Source organism: Prenolepis imparis, unplaced genomic scaffold (genome assembly GCF_030444845.1).
Source record: "Prenolepis imparis isolate NDT839.2.m4 unplaced genomic scaffold, iyPreImpa1.0 SCAF_389, whole genome shotgun sequence".
NCBI classification, from domain to species: Eukaryota; Metazoa; Arthropoda; class Insecta; order Hymenoptera; family Formicidae; genus Prenolepis; species Prenolepis imparis.
In genome coordinates, this window is record NW_028141547.1 from 1 (window position 1) to 18,827 (window position 18,827).

At 31.7% G+C, this 18,827-nt stretch overlaps 2 protein-coding genes and 2 pseudogenes across 3 annotated transcripts; 3 read left to right on the forward strand and 1 right to left on the reverse strand.

Moving 5' to 3' along the window:
* Nucleotides 1-4: 4 nt before the first annotated feature.
* Nucleotides 5-2,052, forward strand: LOC145948432 (uncharacterized; annotated as a pseudogene).
* LOC145948434 (uncharacterized) lies at nucleotides 1,987-4,202 on the forward strand (annotated as a pseudogene).
* Nucleotides 4,203-11,413: 7,211 nt separating this feature from the next.
* Nucleotides 11,414-17,535, forward strand: LOC145948433 (uncharacterized). 2 transcript variants are annotated; one of them, XM_083058126.1, is made up of 4 exons: nucleotides 11,414-11,620; nucleotides 16,891-17,092; nucleotides 17,187-17,395; nucleotides 17,478-17,535. In XM_083058126.1, the coding sequence occupies exons 1-3, from the start codon at nucleotides 11,591-11,593 to the stop codon at nucleotides 17,393-17,395; spliced, it is 441 nt and encodes a 146-aa protein (XP_082914252.1). In that variant the 5' UTR covers nucleotides 11,414-11,590; the 3' UTR covers nucleotides 17,478-17,535. The 2 variants fall into 2 exon arrangements, with proteins under 2 accessions (XP_082914252.1, XP_082914251.1); XM_083058125.1 differs by lacking the exon at nucleotides 11,414-11,620 and adding an exon at nucleotides 16,337-16,743.
* LOC145948431 (uncharacterized) lies at nucleotides 13,626-15,603 on the reverse strand. Its single transcript, XM_083058124.1, has one exon. It carries the CDS (start codon nucleotides 15,525-15,527, stop codon nucleotides 13,626-13,628), a length of 1,902 nt encoding a protein of 633 aa, XP_082914250.1. The 5' UTR covers nucleotides 15,528-15,603.
* Nucleotides 17,536-18,827: the final 1,292 nt, after the last annotated feature.

Below are 18,827 nucleotides of genomic sequence, written 5' to 3' on the forward strand. Positions count from 1 at the left end.
AAGATTAGCTGTACAAGAATCCGAAATTGTTTGCGATGCTTTATTAAGTACGACTACAGCGTCATATAGTAACATTACTTATAAATGCACAGAACACTTGGAAAATGTTTCTATAGTAAATTCAGAAGTAAAAAACATTCAAGCTGCTGAGAATGCTGTAATCGAAAATTATAATGTTCACGAGTGGAACGAAAGTAGTAACAATATATCAAACATGCAACAGTCTTCCGTTAGCGATTCTTATGAATCACAAACTGATTTAGCATCTGAAGATGCAAATGTAACAGATGACAATTTGAAAAATGATCTTGCTATCTGGGCTGTGCAACACCAAATTTCACATACGGCTCTAAAAGCATTACTTCAAAGATTAAAAAAACATTCATGTTTTTCATCATTATCTGTAGATGCACGTTCACTTTTAAAAACTCCGAGAAAACAAGATATACGTCTAGTAGAGCCAGGAATTTACTATCATTTTGGATTGCAAAAGTCTATGTTGAATATATTAACCTCCATGAAGAACAATATTGATAGTATAAAAATTGCTATTAATGTCGATGGATTACCACTCTCAAAATCATCGCAACAACAATTTTGGCCCATACTTGGTTCAATTTTTCCATATAATAATGTATTTACAATAGGAATTTATCATGGAACTGAAAAACCTGCAAATGTTAATGATTTTTTAAAAGATTTTGTGAACGAGGCTGCAGAAATGTGTGAAAATGGAATATATGTCAATAGTAATATACAATGCAGAATAGAAGCATTAATATGTGATACACCGGCAAAAGCATTTGTGCTATGTGTAAAAGGGCATTCCGGATATTCAAGTTGCACTAAATGCACAACAGAAGGAGAATATGTCGGAAATCGTATATGCTTCCCACAAATTGATGCAATTAGATCAGATAATGATTTTATTCAAAAAATTGATGACAGTTATCATAAGCCAGATATAACATGCAGTCTACTCAAAATACCTCATTTCAAAGCAGTTACAAATGTTCCCATGGATTATATGCACCTAGTGTGTTTGGGAATTATGCGGAAATTAATGTATTTATGGTTGAATGGAGAATTCTATTATCGGCTACAACATAGAGCCATTGAAGAAATATCAATACGTCTAACAACTCAATTAAAGCCATCGATACCTGTAGAATTCGCAAGAAAGCCACGCAAAATAGATTACATTAAATTATGGAAAGCTACGGAATATAGACAAATATTGTTGTATACAGGTCCATTGGCTTTCAACTCAATATTGAAAAAAAGTGTGTACACCCATTTTATGACACTGCATGTTATTATTAGAATCTTGTGTTCAAAAATTTTGTATGATGAACATTTATCTTATGCACAAGATTTGATTCTTTTTTTTATCAAAACATTTATCAAGATTTATGGAGTGCAAAACGTGTCGCATAATATTCATAGTCTCGTACATCTTGTTGACGATGTAAAAAAATTTGGACTACTCGACAATTTTAATGCGTTCAGGTTTGAGAACCACATGCAAGTGTTTAAAAAATATCTCAAAAAAGCAGAAAAACCTTTGGAACAAGTAGTACGAAGATGTATTGAAAAAGAAAATTTAAGTACATCAAGTAGATTAAGTACATTGACTAATTTGTCAGATTCTATCCTGATACATCCCACTTTAATTACATTACATGACGATGGTCCACTTTTACTCGACTGCAATAATCCACAATATAAAATTATCAAATATGTCAACGGAATAACATTTAAAACTGGCTCACATGCAGATAATTGTTGTGGTTTAAATTGCGGTGCTATAGTATTGAAAACGTGGCACACTGCAAAAAACGAAATATTCCAGTTATTATTGGATATGAATTTTTGGAAAAGGAAGATTTATTTAATATACTTTGCTCATCATCGTTGCTTGGGATTTATTCCGTAAAATCATTATCAGATTTGAAATCATGGCCATTGAAAAATGTGATAAAAAAATATGTCAAATTGCCACACGAAAATGTTAAATACGCAGTTTTCCCATTAATACACAATGAAATATAAGTAATTAATATTCATTGACACAGAATGACTGATAAATTTTATGCAATCGTGGAATTCGAAGATGGACTGCAAGTTACACCAAATAATTGGTTAAGTGGAGACTTAAAAAAAGCTTTTTGGCCAAATTTTACGAACAACAAGCGGTATGATAAAGCAGTTAAATTGAGGGAGGAGCCAGAATGTACTTGGTTGGAGCATCCTATTCGAAAAATATATGGAACATTTCGTAATATAGTAAGTAATATAGTTATATTTTTTGTATATATTATTCTGAACTATTCTTTTACAATAAATAATAAATATACAGTGGCGGCCAACTTTTTAAGATCCCTTGTTTAAAAAATAAATGTCTCACATTTCATAAATTTCAATCTTTTTATGTTAAAATCGTAATTAAGATACATTAAATAGCTTTAGGCCGCCACTATATATATGTTGCTATTTTGTAATAATATAAAAAAATATGATTTTATAAAATTAAATTTGTATTAAATTATTTACTGTTTTATTTAAAAAAAACTTTTTCAGAAAACTATGGAGTGGCAAGGAAAAAGCTAAAAGATGCCGAAGAATTATCCGACATTAACTCTGGCGCTGATATAGAAGAAAATTTAAAAAAGTCGAGAAAAATTAGAGCTGCTAAAATTGTTGACGAAACAAGTAACGATGCTGATGAATCATCAGACGAAATGATACTAGTCTCAGAAATTCCAAAGTTTCCAAACAAGCATTCCATGACTGCAGTAAAACATCGAAAATTACAAAAAATGCACCAAAAGGTAAGTACGATCTAATAATAATATAAAAGTAACAATAATAGATTTAAGTAGGGAAAATATTTTAATAATAGAACACTGTTTATGAATTACAGATGTTAATAATTTGGAAAGAAAATGTACAGCAACACAAATAAAGAAGTTTGCAAACATAAACACAAATATAGAAAAAAGAACAGATGATTCATGTATGATTTTAACTTATTCATTATAATTATTAAAATATTATATAAACATTTATAATATAATAAAAACATTTTATTATTTTCAGCTCTAAATTGCAATAAAAATTTGATTGATGCACCCGCAGAACAATCATCGTTTGATGAAACCGATGATGAAGTTAATGTACAATTGCCAATTCAACTAGGAAATAAAACATCGTCAAATTTATTTTATAAGCAAGGTACAATGCACAATTTTATTTATTTAGTTACGATTATTTTTTATATATTATAAAAATATAACATTTACTGTTTTACTAATTTTTCCTAGTATTTTTAAATTTTAAAAATTATGTTGGAATAATATGATAACATAAACATTTTATTTTTAGCTCTGCATTGTAATAAAAATGTGCTTGATGCATCCGCAGAACAATTGTTTGATGAAGTCGATGAAGTTAATGCAAACATGCCAATTCAATTGAAAAACAAGGCATCATCAAATTCATTGATTAATAAGCAAGGTATAATGCACATAATTTCATTTATTTTAGTTACGACTTTTTATATATATATATATATATTATATTGTATATTTTAGTGTATATGTATAATTCTTTATTTCAATTTCAATTACTTGATTATTTATAATGTAGTTCAGAATTATATAGTATACACACACATTTATTCTTAAACTATTTTTCCTAACATTTTTCTAACACTATTTTTGAATTTTTTAAATATATATAGATTTTATATTTTATTTTTATACATCTTACATCACACATATGTATCTTACATTTTTTATATTTAATATTTTATCTGTACATATATCTTTAATTTAAAGTACATATATTCAAAAGATGTTTAGAGAACGTCTTGTCCTCTATTCTATACATTTTTTGAAAATACGTGGTGTTTGGGATATAATTATAAATATAACCAACATGTGTTTTGAATATTTTTTATAGAATCTGACCCGTACGAACGATTTGTCATTAATAAATTTATAAGTTTAGAATTAAAACTAAACTCTATAGAAAGATGTCAAAAACTTATTCTAAAGAAAATTTCAATCACATTTGAGGCCAAAGAAAAAGAAACAATAGATATCTATCAAGATCTACCGTTAAAAACTGAAACTGATTTACAATCAATGGAAAACAAATTAAATAATGATTCATTATATCGAAATGAAATGGTAAGTTGAATGTCTTGTGTATTTCGACGTTACAAAATGAAATCATATACATTTTTCTAACACTATTTTTGAATTTTTTAAATATATATAGATTTTATTTAATCATATTATTATGAAAAAAATATAATATATCACATATAAGTAGTATTGCATATTACATGTATGTAGTATATTGCATATCACATGTATCGTTACCATTTTATTTTACTATTTCTTTCATAATAATAACTACTTTCATGCTACGCTACCATCCTACTATTTCTTTTATAAGTACATAATTATTGATGTAAAATAAGGAAGCTATAATAAAGAATTTATATACATTTTTATAGTACATAGCATTCATAACATTATTATTTTTACATTATTTATTATTATTAGCTTTTATTTGCTTCCTTATTTTACATCAATAATTATATACTTATAAAAGAAATAATAAGATGGTAGCATGAAAGTAGTTATTATTATGAAAGAAAAAGACCTGGCGAGACCGGCATTTCTCACTGATTTCAGCGCCATATCGTAGTAGTGGCCAATGCAGTAACTATTAACTACATTCCCAAGAAATAAGTCATTTTCGAAGTCAAAAGTCGCGTCGTTAATACGACGGTAATAGTAGTAATTGTGGGATCCCAGGTTCAAAACTTGGGATGGCATAATTTTTTTTTGTTTTTTATTATTTTATATGTATATGTTATATGTATTATTTATTACGTAGCATAAATATTCGGCATATATTTATTGTTTTTTAGATACGCATATATCTTCTTATATATTTAAAATGTATAAAATAATCATAATATAAATAAAATATTTTTACAGAGAAATATTTTTAGAAATATTTTTACTTTTTAAAAATTTATACATTTTTTAAATTTTCTTAAATAATCTAATAATGTTAGAATATACATTTTTCATAACTTACGGAAAACATTTGGATTAAAAATTGATACTGACTATGATTCTGTCAATTTTAACTCACATTTTAACATAACATCATGTGCGTATAGGGTTTACCACGTTACATTAAAGAATAGGTATTACTAATTACAATATTATTACTATAAATCAAAAGTGTTATCTAAATGTATTAACGACTCTGTATTGTGATCAATTTTTGTAGCCTGAAGAGGACCCAATTTAGGGTCGAAACGTCGTAATAAAAGAATTATTGCTTTAGCCAGTGTTGGTCAATAAAATACTCTTAACCTTGTTTTTAAAATTCGACTGGCAATCACATCTTACATTTTGTTATTTACACACCTGGACCTAATAATGGTGTTGATTGAAATAAGAAGTTTTTTCGATGAAATCTCGAGAAAATATGGAAAGGAACATATTATCTGTTTAAAAAATTGGATGAACAGGAAGATCATGGAATCAGAACAACAACTTAAATTCCTACTAAAATGTCGCAGTTATGATGTTCTTCCGGCGCATATCAGCAATTTACGGTTTAATCTCACGTTTCATAGTAACTGGGTCTCTAGATTAAATTATAATCTGATGGAAAAGAACAAGAAAACTTTATTAAATTTTGAAATAAAAGATCTACATCTTAACATTAGATTTTTAAAAAATAAACGATATAATATCGAATGTGAATTGTCATCCTTGTTATCTGATTCTTTTCTTGATGAATTTTACTCTTATAACTATGAAGGTTTATCTCAGCTAATGAATACTCAGAAAAACAGACTTGTCGATAAATTCAATAATATTTTAGACAAACATATAGTTAAGGATAATTTTCTGGAAAACATTGACAAATCTAAATGGCTTATAAATCTGAGCGATAAAACTCTTCCCAATTCTGTTCAAAATATACTGTGCTTGGGTGAAAAATTTAGTCTTAATCTTAATTGTCAGAATCCTAAAGATCGTGCCTTCGTAGCTATAGAACATATAAAAAATTTTGAAACGAATAATAACAAGATATCTGATGAATCTAAGGAAACTATAAAAAATGGATTTGTAAACTCTATTAAAAAATTTTTGCATAGCAAAAAACATCCAAAATATATTGATAACGTAATTCGCTTTCAATACCAACAATGTGATAGATTCCTTAAAAATAACAAAGACTTATTTGTCACAAAGGCCGACAAGGGTCAGATCACGGTCGTTTTGAACAGAATTGATTATATAAACAATATGACATCTTTACTTGCGGACACTAGTACTTATAAGAAGCTTGATAAAGATCCTTTAAAAAAATTGACTAATAACTTAAACTCTTTAATGCGATCATGGCGACAAAACGATATAATTGATGAAATGACTTTCAAGCGTTTGGCTTGCAGTAATGGGAATCTTCCTAGAATATATGGCCTACCAAAGGTGCATAAAAAAGACTTTCCATTGCGACTTATTGTATCCTCTATTGGCAGTCCTACGTACAATCTAGCGGTATACTTGAGGGACATTATATCTCGGTCTGTTAAGAGGCCTGTTTCACATGTAAGGGATAGCTGGTCGTTTGGAAGAGGCATTAAGAGCGCTAATATTAAAGATAATGAATGCATGATCCTTGGATGTTAAGTCTTTATACACAAATGTTCCTAAATCCTTGGTTGTTTCGGCAATCAAAGATAGATGGAAAGATATCTCTCAAAATACGATCATTAACCTGAATCAATTATTTTTATGATATTAAAAATAATAAAGTTAGATTTTTTTTCTATATAAATATTAGACATTAAAATAAGATAAAAAGATTTTTTCAATCCAAGTCATTGAAATAATTTGTGGTTGATTATATACTTTGTTAACTCAATATATATAACTTTCAAATTTCATTTAAATCTTTTACATTACCCGTTCCAATAAATCTTTCTCTGAAATTTCGACAGTCGTGATACGTCCGCCATGCAAAACGCCAAAGTGAAACGCCTTTTGAAACGCCAAAGTATCTAGAGTGATTTGTCATAGTATGTAATATAAGAGTTCACTATGGTCTTTCTTATATGATAGATATTTCTGGAACGTCTGTAATGAAATTTACATGTGTATTGAAAAAAATTTAGATTAAATGCCTTTTCGGATTAAATGCAGATTGAAACTACATATGAAAAAAATAGATATTCTAAAAAGAGATACCTGGCGCATAGATTTCATAACGGAATATTTTTGCGTATCCACAAAACTATCGAGAATTATTCTGATGGCAAGATTCATATCGTTTTCTTGAACGTGATCTCTCAAATGCATTTTAGCACTAGCTTCTGCCATACGAATAATACTTTCTATATGACGTACGGTAATAGGCAAACTTCCAGTCGCCTTTAATAACGCAATATGTATCCTGCAAGCATACAGCCAGTAGCGATTACTGCAACGCCTCCCAAGCTAGCAGCCAATAGACCATGTATTAAAATAGGATAAAAATATCGTTTCTGATCGACAAAATATTCAACTGAATATGCGAAACTATGTTCTCGAGATTCGTTAAGCGGTATAATGACATCGAGAAAATTTGGCAAAAATTGAAACATAATGAAGAACATCAGACAAAGACTTGTAATCGCTATAAAACATAAAAAGGAATATGATATAAAATTTACTGTGTCTCCATATTTCCTGGTTTGTTATATTTAAAAAATTTAGTTTTTGTTAAATTTTTTATTACATAAAACAATATCATAATCGCATATATTTAATGAATGAGAGATATAATAGATGCTAAATTAAAAAAAAAAAGAATTTTGTTTTTATGTTATTAGAATATTACAAAACACGAAATTCTACTTGTTATTATTTTTAAAAATATATTATTTAATCAAATATATATTATTATTAAATATATTATTTAATAAACTCCAAATTGGAAAAAGAAACGTCTATTGATACATAAAAGTACCTATATATCGATGCATATATATAAAAACCTTTAATTTATAGAAGTCATTTAATTTATAGAATTAATAATTTATAAAGTATAAATATATTACTATTTTTTATTTTAAAAATAACCTAAATATAAAAGAAAAATCAACAGATTCGTCAAAATAGTCATAGTCTATAGAAAATTTTGTACAATTACTACTAAACATAAAGTTATATTTTTCATTATTATTATAAACCATCCATTATAATAAATATTTTTTAAATCTTTACACACTTTTCCTAACTATTTATACCATAATTTGATCCATATATGTATATTTAGTGTTATTTATTATTAAATACCAAAAAAATATTTTTTTTTTCTATAATATCTATAAATATATATATACACATATAAGTATATATATTTATACATATATTTATATATTTACGTTTATTTCAATTGTATAACTAAAATAATATTATATACAAATATTATTTTATTTATACATAAATATTTTATTATTTATATAGATTTTATTTATAAATATTATTCGATAATTATAATTTTAGATGCATATAATGTGAGATACTGCGCGTGCATGAAACGATTATTGGAAGATAATTTATATTAGGCAAGAACTGTCGCTATTCTTGTTCTTTTACATATACATATACAATACAAAGATACAAAGATAATATGAATATAGCCAATGCTTGCTAAAATCGCATACATGTCCTCAACATATTAGTATTTGTGCCTACATGGACGCTACTACATACGCGATGCAAGAGAGACAAAAACAGAACGATTATCTCTCTCCTTGTCAAGCTGTCAGTATGTTACCATGAAAATTTCCCCAGTTCCTTAGATCTAGTGAGAATCGTATCGTCCAGATTTCTCATCAAATAAGTGACATAGCTTCGTGATTTTTTTTAAATATATTCTTTATATAATAATGCAATCAGCTAAAGAGCCCGATTTTGCATTTTTGCTCTTAAAAATTTATAATAAATTAAATACGGACTCGCGGCTAACCCAACCTTACCCGTTGCTAACTGCACATTTCCCCAAGTTTATTAAAAAATTTTATTTTCACCTTTTTTAATAAAATAGCTCTTTAGCTGATTACAGTCGAGCTTACTGATTAAGAATATCGTAAATTTAATGAGATTTATTCAGTATTTTGGCTAAAATCTGGATTATACGAATCCGTAATTCCCGGCCGGCCGACAGGCGTCTCCACCGTGTCGCTTGCCGACCCTTAAAGCCTGAGTGAGAAAATACTGTTGGATCAACAACATCGATGCGGTTAAATTTTATTTTATTAATTCAATGATATTATTAATCAAAGCAATACGTCATTTTTTTGTTTTACAAATTGAAATCTTTTCTTCAAGAGTACGATACTTTTGAAAAATTTTATTATATCAATTATATATCTACTCCCCTCTAACAAATATGAATTCATTTTGATTAATAAATTAAATATGAAGTTAATAATTTGTAATTGAATAAGTGTAGTCTATTAAATTAAATTTTCTGTCAGTTAAACCGCATAAAGTAATTAATATAACTCAACAACATAATCGATTTGAAGAAAGAATCAAGAACTGAAGGAATGCCAAAATTTAAAGCCTACAACGATAAATGGATAATTATAGTTGCCATTGATAATGTTAGACTTGCAGGGAAAGTAGACACCGGGGCGGACATCACTTGTATTTCCAAGGATATATTGCAACGAACTTTTCTTCCTAGTGCCGCGCAACTTCGTCACTTTTCTCGGTATCTCTAAACACAAAATCCGACAGATTTCTTGGACGCCAGGTACGGTCAGGCCGCACCACTCAAAATAACACGATAATTAGTTCTACAATAGTGACGGCTTAAGCTCGGTAACTCAGTTACTAATTGGCAGAGGGGCGGGGTTCTTAATGCGGGAAATCGTGCTTCGGAGAGAAGGAGAGTCATTAAACCAGCAAATCGAAATCCTTAAAATTTTTGATAAATATATTTCATATCAGAAAGTGAATTGAGGTTTCCTATTACTAATTTTACAGCCTCGTAACTCGGTAGATCCTCAACAATCGAGGTATCACCAGAACAGTCGTGATTCGATATCTATCGCTACCGAGGGGAACATCCCGTATCACATTTCAATTGAAGAGGCGAGGGGAGAAAGACATCTCCACATTACAATACTTAAAGACTTGACACGAGACAATCAGAAGGACAAAACTCGAGACTTAATTAGACTAACATTTATATACAAAATTCTGCACTCGGTACGGCTCTCCACGGAGAGAGAGAGGCTGCGCAGTTCTTACATTAATGGCGAATCTCGGTACGGGCCTCGCGTTTCGGACACTGCCGAGTGCTCGGTAACGAAAATAATAAACAGTGTCACGTCTGGGTGATCTCCCTTCTCTCTCTATGCCTAGGCTAGTGAGAAAACGGGCGCTCTCTATTTTTGTGAGGCAACCTGCTTACACCGGCTATACCTCTGGGACGCCGAGAGCTAGGACCGAAGTTACGGATCTAGGGAATGTTGTAGGTCACAGGAGTGGGGTATTAGTTACTAGTTGGGAGTATCGAATCTATTAGCGATATCTTCGATGTCGTTTAAAATAGTTATGACTTGATCGAAAGTTATTTTACCATTCAAATATTCATAGATCAAATTGAGTATTAATTGGTAAATTGTATTGCAAATTAAGCCTTGAAGTTGTTTATTCATCTGGATGATAATAATAATTCAGGGGCTAATTAATAAAATGAATTTGATATTTATTTAATCGTCTGTGAATTCGACGCTTATTTGAGCACCAGGGATATGAAGATTATCTAAGCAGACTATGAGTTGATCGATATCAATAGTTCCTTCTAAAACGTCAGTTAGTAGCCCGATAATTATATTTATAATTGAATTTGCATCATCGTTTGTTAATCCTTGGACGTCTAATTCAGTAGATCTGGGTAGCATTTGAATTAATTGGTAGAGGCAATGATGAGAATAATATATTTATAATGAATTAGATAAGGATTATCGTGAGATAACATGAAGGGGAACTAGAGAGAGTGAGATATCAATATCCGATACGTCTATTCATTTGGTTTTAAATATGAATTCAAAAGGAAGGTCGATGGTTAAGGAGAATGTCTTCGGGCATACGAAGGATGCCTGTCGTCGACGATGGAAATAACGTAGGGTGTTGATGGGAGCTTTGTCACCAGGCACTATCGCTGGGTGCTCGACAACGAAAGGAAGTTGAGGAAATGGCAGAAAGTTGCTTGTGCCTACGGTAAAAGTATGCGTTGCAACTATAGGTAAAATGAGGATTGGACCACGTCCAGAGCGAAATTAATTCTAGAATTCTATTTAAGAATTCTTACGCGATATATTGTCTCTTGTTATCGATATTATTAGGCGAGAGAAGGTAATGAGAAGTTGTCTTCGGGCATACGAAGGATGCCTATCGTCGACGATGGAAATAACGCAGGGTGTTGAGGGGAGCTTTGTCACCAGGCACTATCGCTGGGTGCTCGACAACGACGGGATGCTGAGGAAATGGTAGAGAGTCGTATGGACTTACGAAAGGTACGTCCAACGGCTAGAGGTAAAATGTGGATTGGACGACGTCCGAGTGATATCAAGAGTACTGTTTCTACACGTTAATATTGCTAGTTTCTGATATTGATACCTTGAATAAATTATGGAAAGGTAGTTAGATTCTAATTTGATAAATACCGATTGACAACGGGAAACTGTTAGCTGCATGCAATGCTTAACAGTGGATTTCGTTTATTTGTTTTAGGAGAAGGTAGTGATTGAAAGAGAATTGTCAGTCTAACGTAACTTAGAATTAAAATTGGCGTGTTAAATAGTCTGGGTAATTATAAGTACTTACCTTGTGATAGACTGTGAACTTCAGGCAGTGGATCGTAATACGCTCGTTCGCCTTCTTCCCTTCTCTAGGACCTCGGTCGCGGGATGTTTAGCAAAATCAACGTATTCGAGTTTTGAAGCACAAGAGTTCTTTATTTAACTTTTACTTTATAATTCTATGCGCGACTAACAATTTGAGTATGTCGACGCAGTTGACGGCAAACGCGTGACTTTATACAGAGTATCGTAAGGCTACAGAAATTATGTACTGTAGAGCTACGGTGGGATCTCGATAATGAGATGCCGTAGAGTTACGGTGAGATGCTAATGATGGTATGCCGCCATGAAGTTAAGAATTAAGGGTTTATATCAAATCGAGAAAAATCTGAGTGTCGTGTGCAATTCCCTTTTGGTGGGGATTTCTAAGAAAGACGTTTTCTTGGAATATGTCACAATAAATTGTACTAAGAGGTCACGATACGGTGACCCGCAGGAGCGAACGCTCTAGGTGTCAACTATCAATTTACGAGTTTTAGATAATCTGGACCGGATATCGAAGTTAGGCGGTGAGCTTGAGATGAGGAGCGACGATTCCAAGAAGTGTCTAATTTATTATTCTTTTGTGGTTTGAACGCTAGCATCCGATAACGCGAGGGAGATAACGGACGGAAGCGGCTTGTCACCTACGATCGGCACTTAATTACTTGCTGATTGTGAGCTGATTTTAGAGGGGTCTGCGCATAGATGCATGTTAAAGTTTCTTGTAGTTCGCCAAATATTCATTTGTACGTTTATGGAATCATTTCTTATATAATTTATTTTATGTTATTAATTGGAATTTTTAATGATTGATAATTTATAATAAAACTTGAGTTTAATGCAATAGGGTAAGATTAAGTTATTTCTAAATTATAGAATTATGATTCCATAACGTAATATCGAGACTTTCTTGTTCTCGTTTGACTTAATTCTATAATAAAATATTCTCTTTAATTATATCCACTTGGGCCTTATTTATAAGTCTCTTCATTTAATAATTTACTCAATAAATCTTAATAATCTTGGGTTTGTTATCGAAATCATTTAATGACTGAAATAAGGCTTCGTAAATATAATTGCGGATGAAATCTTAAAATATTAAGTGTTTGAACACTTTTAGTAATTCATCGAATGCTTGTCGCAGGCTTGTCGTTACAATGCATCGCAAGATAAGGATTTATGGAACCTTCCTCATAATAATTCTGTCAGTGATTAAAATACTTCTAAAACTCATTATTATAAGTCTTAAATTGTTAAGTAAAAGTTCGACAAGTTATTATGTTTCTGATTCCATAAATAATATTATTATATTGTTTAATTAATATTGAATATTCATATATAAGTGGGTTAGTCATGATTAAAATATATTCTTATTGCTAAGGGTTAGTTTCATTTAATAATAACTGGTTAGTTGAAGTATACGCTCAGGGGTCTCGGATGACGTTTGATTGGTCGGATCGCTAGTTCCTGGTAGCGGCTAGTTAGAACTAGATAACTGGAGACCCTAGATTTGGTATGGTTAGTAATTAATAATATAAATGCTTGATTTTAGTCTAAACAATTATATGTAAAGAGGAAAATCATTAATTATCCTTAAATTTTAAGTATTGGCGCAGGAAAAACAGTAGCGCGCAAAAATATGGTTTCGCGAAAATGACGGGACGTTACACCTCCCCCCTTATTTAAGAACAAATTGCGATGTATTCGAAGGAATTTGTTCGAGATCTTTTAAACGATCTCTTAAATTCTGATATGAATTAATATCAGAAACATTATTAGTAGTTGCTGATTCGATGTTGGATGAGGCAGTATCATTTGGTCTTGAAAACCCATTAATGATTACGGTAGGTTCCTTGGAGAGGTCTTCAGGAGCAGAAGGTGACGGTGGTCCCTTGGCTGGTTTTTTATTATCGGTCCTATCGACAGGTCCTCGTGCGAGATGAAGTAGTAGATGAGTGAGAGAGCTCCAAATGGCTCCAGCCAAATGCATGCTCCATCCATAGGCGGAATGTAAGGCATAACCGTGAATAGCTGTATCGACGAAGACTTTTATGATGCGAATAATTATTAGAATGCCAAGGATTCCAGCGGTTGCGGATCCGAATGAAATAAATCCGGTCCATACTCGTGAGGCGGCACTCTCGGCAATTTTATTGAGAGAGGCTTCGTCCAATAAATTATACATGGAGACAGCGTCGGAGTTAATGGAGTATCCCGTAATTCCTCTTGCAATTGTATTTAGAAGAGCGGGTTTCTCTGCGGGGAACATAATGTGATCCCTCAGTTTTTCTATATCTTCTTCGGAGTATATTCCGCTGACAGCGAGGGCTCCTGGCGTCAAATAATCCCAGGTTAATGTCGTCATTGGTTTTAATTGTTGCGGAGGTAACTGTCTGATTTGAGGTTCAGGTGTAAATTGAACCCATGTATCCTCGATACGGTACATAGTTGGTAATTCAAAACTGCATTCCCTTTGATTTCCATATTTAGAAATTATCCGGGATTTCGGGGTGAGAAACAAGGAAGTGTTGCGGGTGGTTACAGGTAATTCCGTGTAACATTCCTTTGTTTTCCTTACTACAACATCTACAGGTATGCATTTGACGATGTGCGTGGTTTCCCCGGTTGTAACTGCCATATAGCCGGGTCCTTTCATAAGGCGATATGCGAATTCATCTGGTTGAAGAGTAGCGAAAGACAGGGCGTTGGTGATTACCTGTCTTTCTAATTCGCATTTTTGTTGCATAACATTATAATATAATGAAGTCATTTGTTGTCGGATGTGTTTTTCCACATACACGAATTTAGAATTCATATATGTGAATATATCCAGGTTGTCCACGGGGATGATACCTCGGCTGGCGAAGGTATCGCCTTGCTTTGTCTCTAGGATAAAGAGCTTAGGGTGCTCTGTGCGAAATAAAGTGTATCCGCACAAGGGTTGTTCTTTTGTCTTCGTAAGTGCGAACGTGACGTCCTGCGTAGTCAGACTATAAATAATTGGAGAAAGAGGGTTAGTTGAATTATCTGTAATTTTAGTTGCTAAACCCTCATAAAGAACGTCATATTGATGGAAATTGCAAGCAGATGTTGGCAAGGATTTCCAATACGAGTATCCGTTTTCGGAATCGATGCAAAATCCTTCGCTCAAGAGACAAATGGTTCCGGATTTTAATATTATTTTTCCGGAGTTTAATTGTACGGGAACGTGCGATGTCCTCAAGGAGATCTTGACGACGGCTTGAACAACGACGTTGTCCCAGGTTCCGTAAGGGTCGGAGTACTGAGTGCCTTTGCAGGTTCCGTCGTTATTAGTGCGTCCGGCTAAGGTGAGACTGTGATAAGTAGTCTGATTAGCTCTTAGTCCGTGAATGATATTGCTATCTCCGAGAGAGAATGTTCCATCTTGGAATGCCCTTCGGCACACTGTATATCCGGTTTCGTGGATATAATCTGCCTTTCCGTTATGGACTATGGAGACATGCGAGTGCATTCCGCAGTGGTAAATTGTCCGTGATATTTCCACCTTGCACTGGATGACTTCTGCATGATTGTAGTCCGAGAGTTGTAAGAGTTGCATGTAGACGTCAGTCGAATTGGGTTTCCGTATATCAAGATTGCATTCTCCAACATCGAGCAACGATACCGAAGTAATATTCAGGTGTTGTCCGCCACAATCGAATCCAATAAGAGCGTGAATCGGATTAACGAGAACGAGAATTGCGAAGTACGACAACATGTCTGTAATAATGCATAGTGAAGTATATATATATAGATATTCTTAATCTAATTGTTCGTGTATGTGATATTGCTTTAAAATTATGATTATATGTGTATGTTTGTATTCCTATAGCTTTGTAATCAAGTAGGATATATATATATGTGATTATTATTGAATATATATATATTCTTATTCTAATTATACGTAAATATATATATATATTGTTTTATTATTATTATATTTTTTTTTTTTTTTTTTTTTTGTGTGCTTTTTGGGGTTTTTTTTTCTTTATATATATATCTATATATATATAGTATATGAGGTATCCTTTTGTCACCGAGTAAAGTATGGAATTATAATAGATTATATGCACGTTTTATTCTAAAATTATGAATATGTAAATTATTATTTTTTTCTTTTTTTTTTTATATATATATGCTATATGTCTTATAACTTTATTTTGCAACTGAGTAAGATATAAGAATTGTACTTGGGTATATATGTACGTTCTATACTTAAGATATATATATATTTCATTAAAATTACTTTAATTAGATCAGTTAGAACCAATGCGTAGATGTTAATTATTTAGGGTGAAGCTTATCGTAGCGAGGAATATATACTATATTAACTTACATAGATGCTTAATGATAAATAAAAATTCTCTTCTCTCTTTTTGTTATTATTTTTTCGAGGACGCTTTCGTATTTTGCTAGTTCTCTGAATCAGGCCGCCAAGCTGCGAGGGTCTGATATTGCATCCATATGTGTAGTTTTTCGCTGGGAAAGGTTGTGTTTTAACGTCTTTGGTAAGTTAGAAAGGGCGTGTCAAGTCGTAAACATATCATAGGTAGAAGTGTATGTGAGTAGAGGGGGAATGGGAGGAAAAAGAAAATGGTTTTCCACGTGCAGGTCAACGAAGAAGAATCGCACAGTCGCACTTTAGTTTTTGCAGTGGTAAGAGTGTTGTGAGAAAAGAAAAATTTATAATGGAAATTGAAGTCCCGTATTCGAAAACGAGGGTGGTGATCAGGCGATTACCGATAATTCTGGTGATGGAGTTTGATAAGGAGAACGTAAGTAGTTATTCATGAATGTGTATGAGTCTGTTTTATTATTAATGCTATTACCTCTGATATTAATGATATTTGATATTTGCTTAATAATTTGGAACGGGGCAATCGAGATAGGGAAATATAATAATTAAGGGTTTTCTTTCTCAGCCCGACGTTATTCTTTCTGTGTATCAATACACGAAGAAGGATCGCGAAGATCGGCGAGTGAGAGCCGAAGAGAGACGGCGCTGGGAGGCTTTCCTGGAGGAGGAAGGGGATGATATTTTCTCCCTGAATAAATTATTTGAGGAATGGAGCGAGGAGGAGAGATTGTTCAGAGAGAGATTTCTGATCACCGATGAGATGCTCAGTAAGTTCTTTAAAAATTTTTTTTTTTTTTATTGACGCGGTTTGTTAATATATAATTGATAATTCGATGTATGTAACCTTTATTTGTTTGTTAGAGGACGACTGGGATTGTGGACCACCGTGGAGGGTATGCTTGTGGAAGAACGTAGTGAAGATGAGTAGACTACGTGCTGAAAGAAGGGTGCAGAGAATGATCGATTTCGCGGCGCCGGTGAGGAGGTGTGAGGACGCGGGGTACGATGATTTTGAAGACGCGGAGTACCGTGAAGAAGTTTTACGCCAAGCGGGATTCTATAAGAATTAGGTAAGTAAGCTTTCTTTTACTTTGTTTTGCCTTGGGTTTATCTCATTGCTTGACATTACATTATTTTTGTGCATTGTTTCAGAACTGCCTTGATAGCGTCATCGATTCAGGTTATTCTGAAGAGCGCGCGCGCGATTGCAAACGTATATATTTTTAATAGTTCCTTTATAATAATTATTATCGCATGTATTTTACGTAATTATTAAAATTATGCTTATCGAGAAACTGCGTTATTTTATTTCATACTGCCTTCATAAGTACTTTATATACTCGTAAGATTAGAGGAAACACCGTAGAAGCATTTTATTGTTTATGATTAAGATTCATTAATTAAAATATATATATTCTTATGATTTAAATCCATATATATATGATTCGTAATAAGATTGAAAGAAGCTTAAGAATGCACTTTGTTATATTATTATCGTATTAATTATCGTATATATATATTTTATTATTTTTTTTTATTATTTTTTTTATTTATTAAATAGGACGAGCACTTTATTATCTACGATCAAGATTAAATAAATCAGATATTTGTCAGCCATATTTGCTTAAGACTAGTTATTTGTCGTAATGTAATTGTTTCGCCAGAATAATTATAGTAGTAAGATCGAAGGAAGCTATAAAGAGACATTTTATCATTTTATATATATAAGATTAAATAGATAGGACACTTTATCGTATTAGGATTAAATAGATAGGACATTTTAAAGTTACTTAAAGTATAGTATATTTTCCAAAATGTTTTCGTTCAATGTCTTCATTAAGTATTAAAATACTTAGAGTTAAAAGTAGTAATATAGAATATATATTTTATATAATTTTAACGATATATTATCATTTAATATATATATATGTATTATCTCTATAAATTTGAACACTAATAATGATTAAATGCTGCGTATAATTTTCATATTACGTTTTAGACTGTACGTTTAACGAAATGTAGTTTACTGTATCTCCTAATTTTAGTTAATTACGCGGAATTGCATTTGCCTTGGACTTAAGTATTTATAAGGTTATAATAAAGATATAATTTATTCTATACTTTGTTATAGATTATTGATTTATTTAGTTAATAAATGTTAAGCTAGAGACCGTTTATAGAATTGTCTTAGTTATGACTAGATAACTCATCAAGGTTATAATATAGGTTACGTAGGAGTATGTAAATGTTAGAAAATAGATTTTGTTTTAGTAAATAGATTATTTGGTTATTAGGTTGGGGTTCTCAATTCAATTTCGAAGCCAGTGTCGTTATCGTACACCGAGAGGTAAAGAACATCCAGGGTAGCAGTGTCCAGAACTAGAAGTGCGATTTTGTTAGAATAGTATGTTTTAAAGGCGTTCATGAATTCTATATAAGCGATAAAGCAATCGTTACATTGTAAAACAGAGCGTTTTTCTATGGCTATTTCGCTGCTGCAGA

What these genes read in the sequence shown, in the direction of transcription:
- LOC145948431 (XM_083058124.1), bottom strand. Translation starts at nt 15,527, where the DNA reads ATGCAACTCTTACAACTCTCGGACTACAATCATGCAGAAGTCATCCAG.
- LOC145948433 (XM_083058125.1), top strand. Translation starts at nt 16,657, where the DNA reads ATGGAAATTGAAGTCCCGTATTCGAAAACGAGGGTGGTGATCAGGCGA. An exon ending in TGGAGTTTGATAAGGAGAAC is followed by an intron (nt 16,744 to 16,890) that starts GTAAGTAGTTAT and finishes TTTCTTTCTCAG; the next exon opens with CCCGACGTTATTCTTTCTGT. An exon ending in GATCACCGATGAGATGCTCA is followed by an intron (nt 17,093 to 17,186) that starts GTAAGTTCTTTA and finishes TTTGTTTGTTAG; the next exon opens with AGGACGACTGGGATTGTGGA.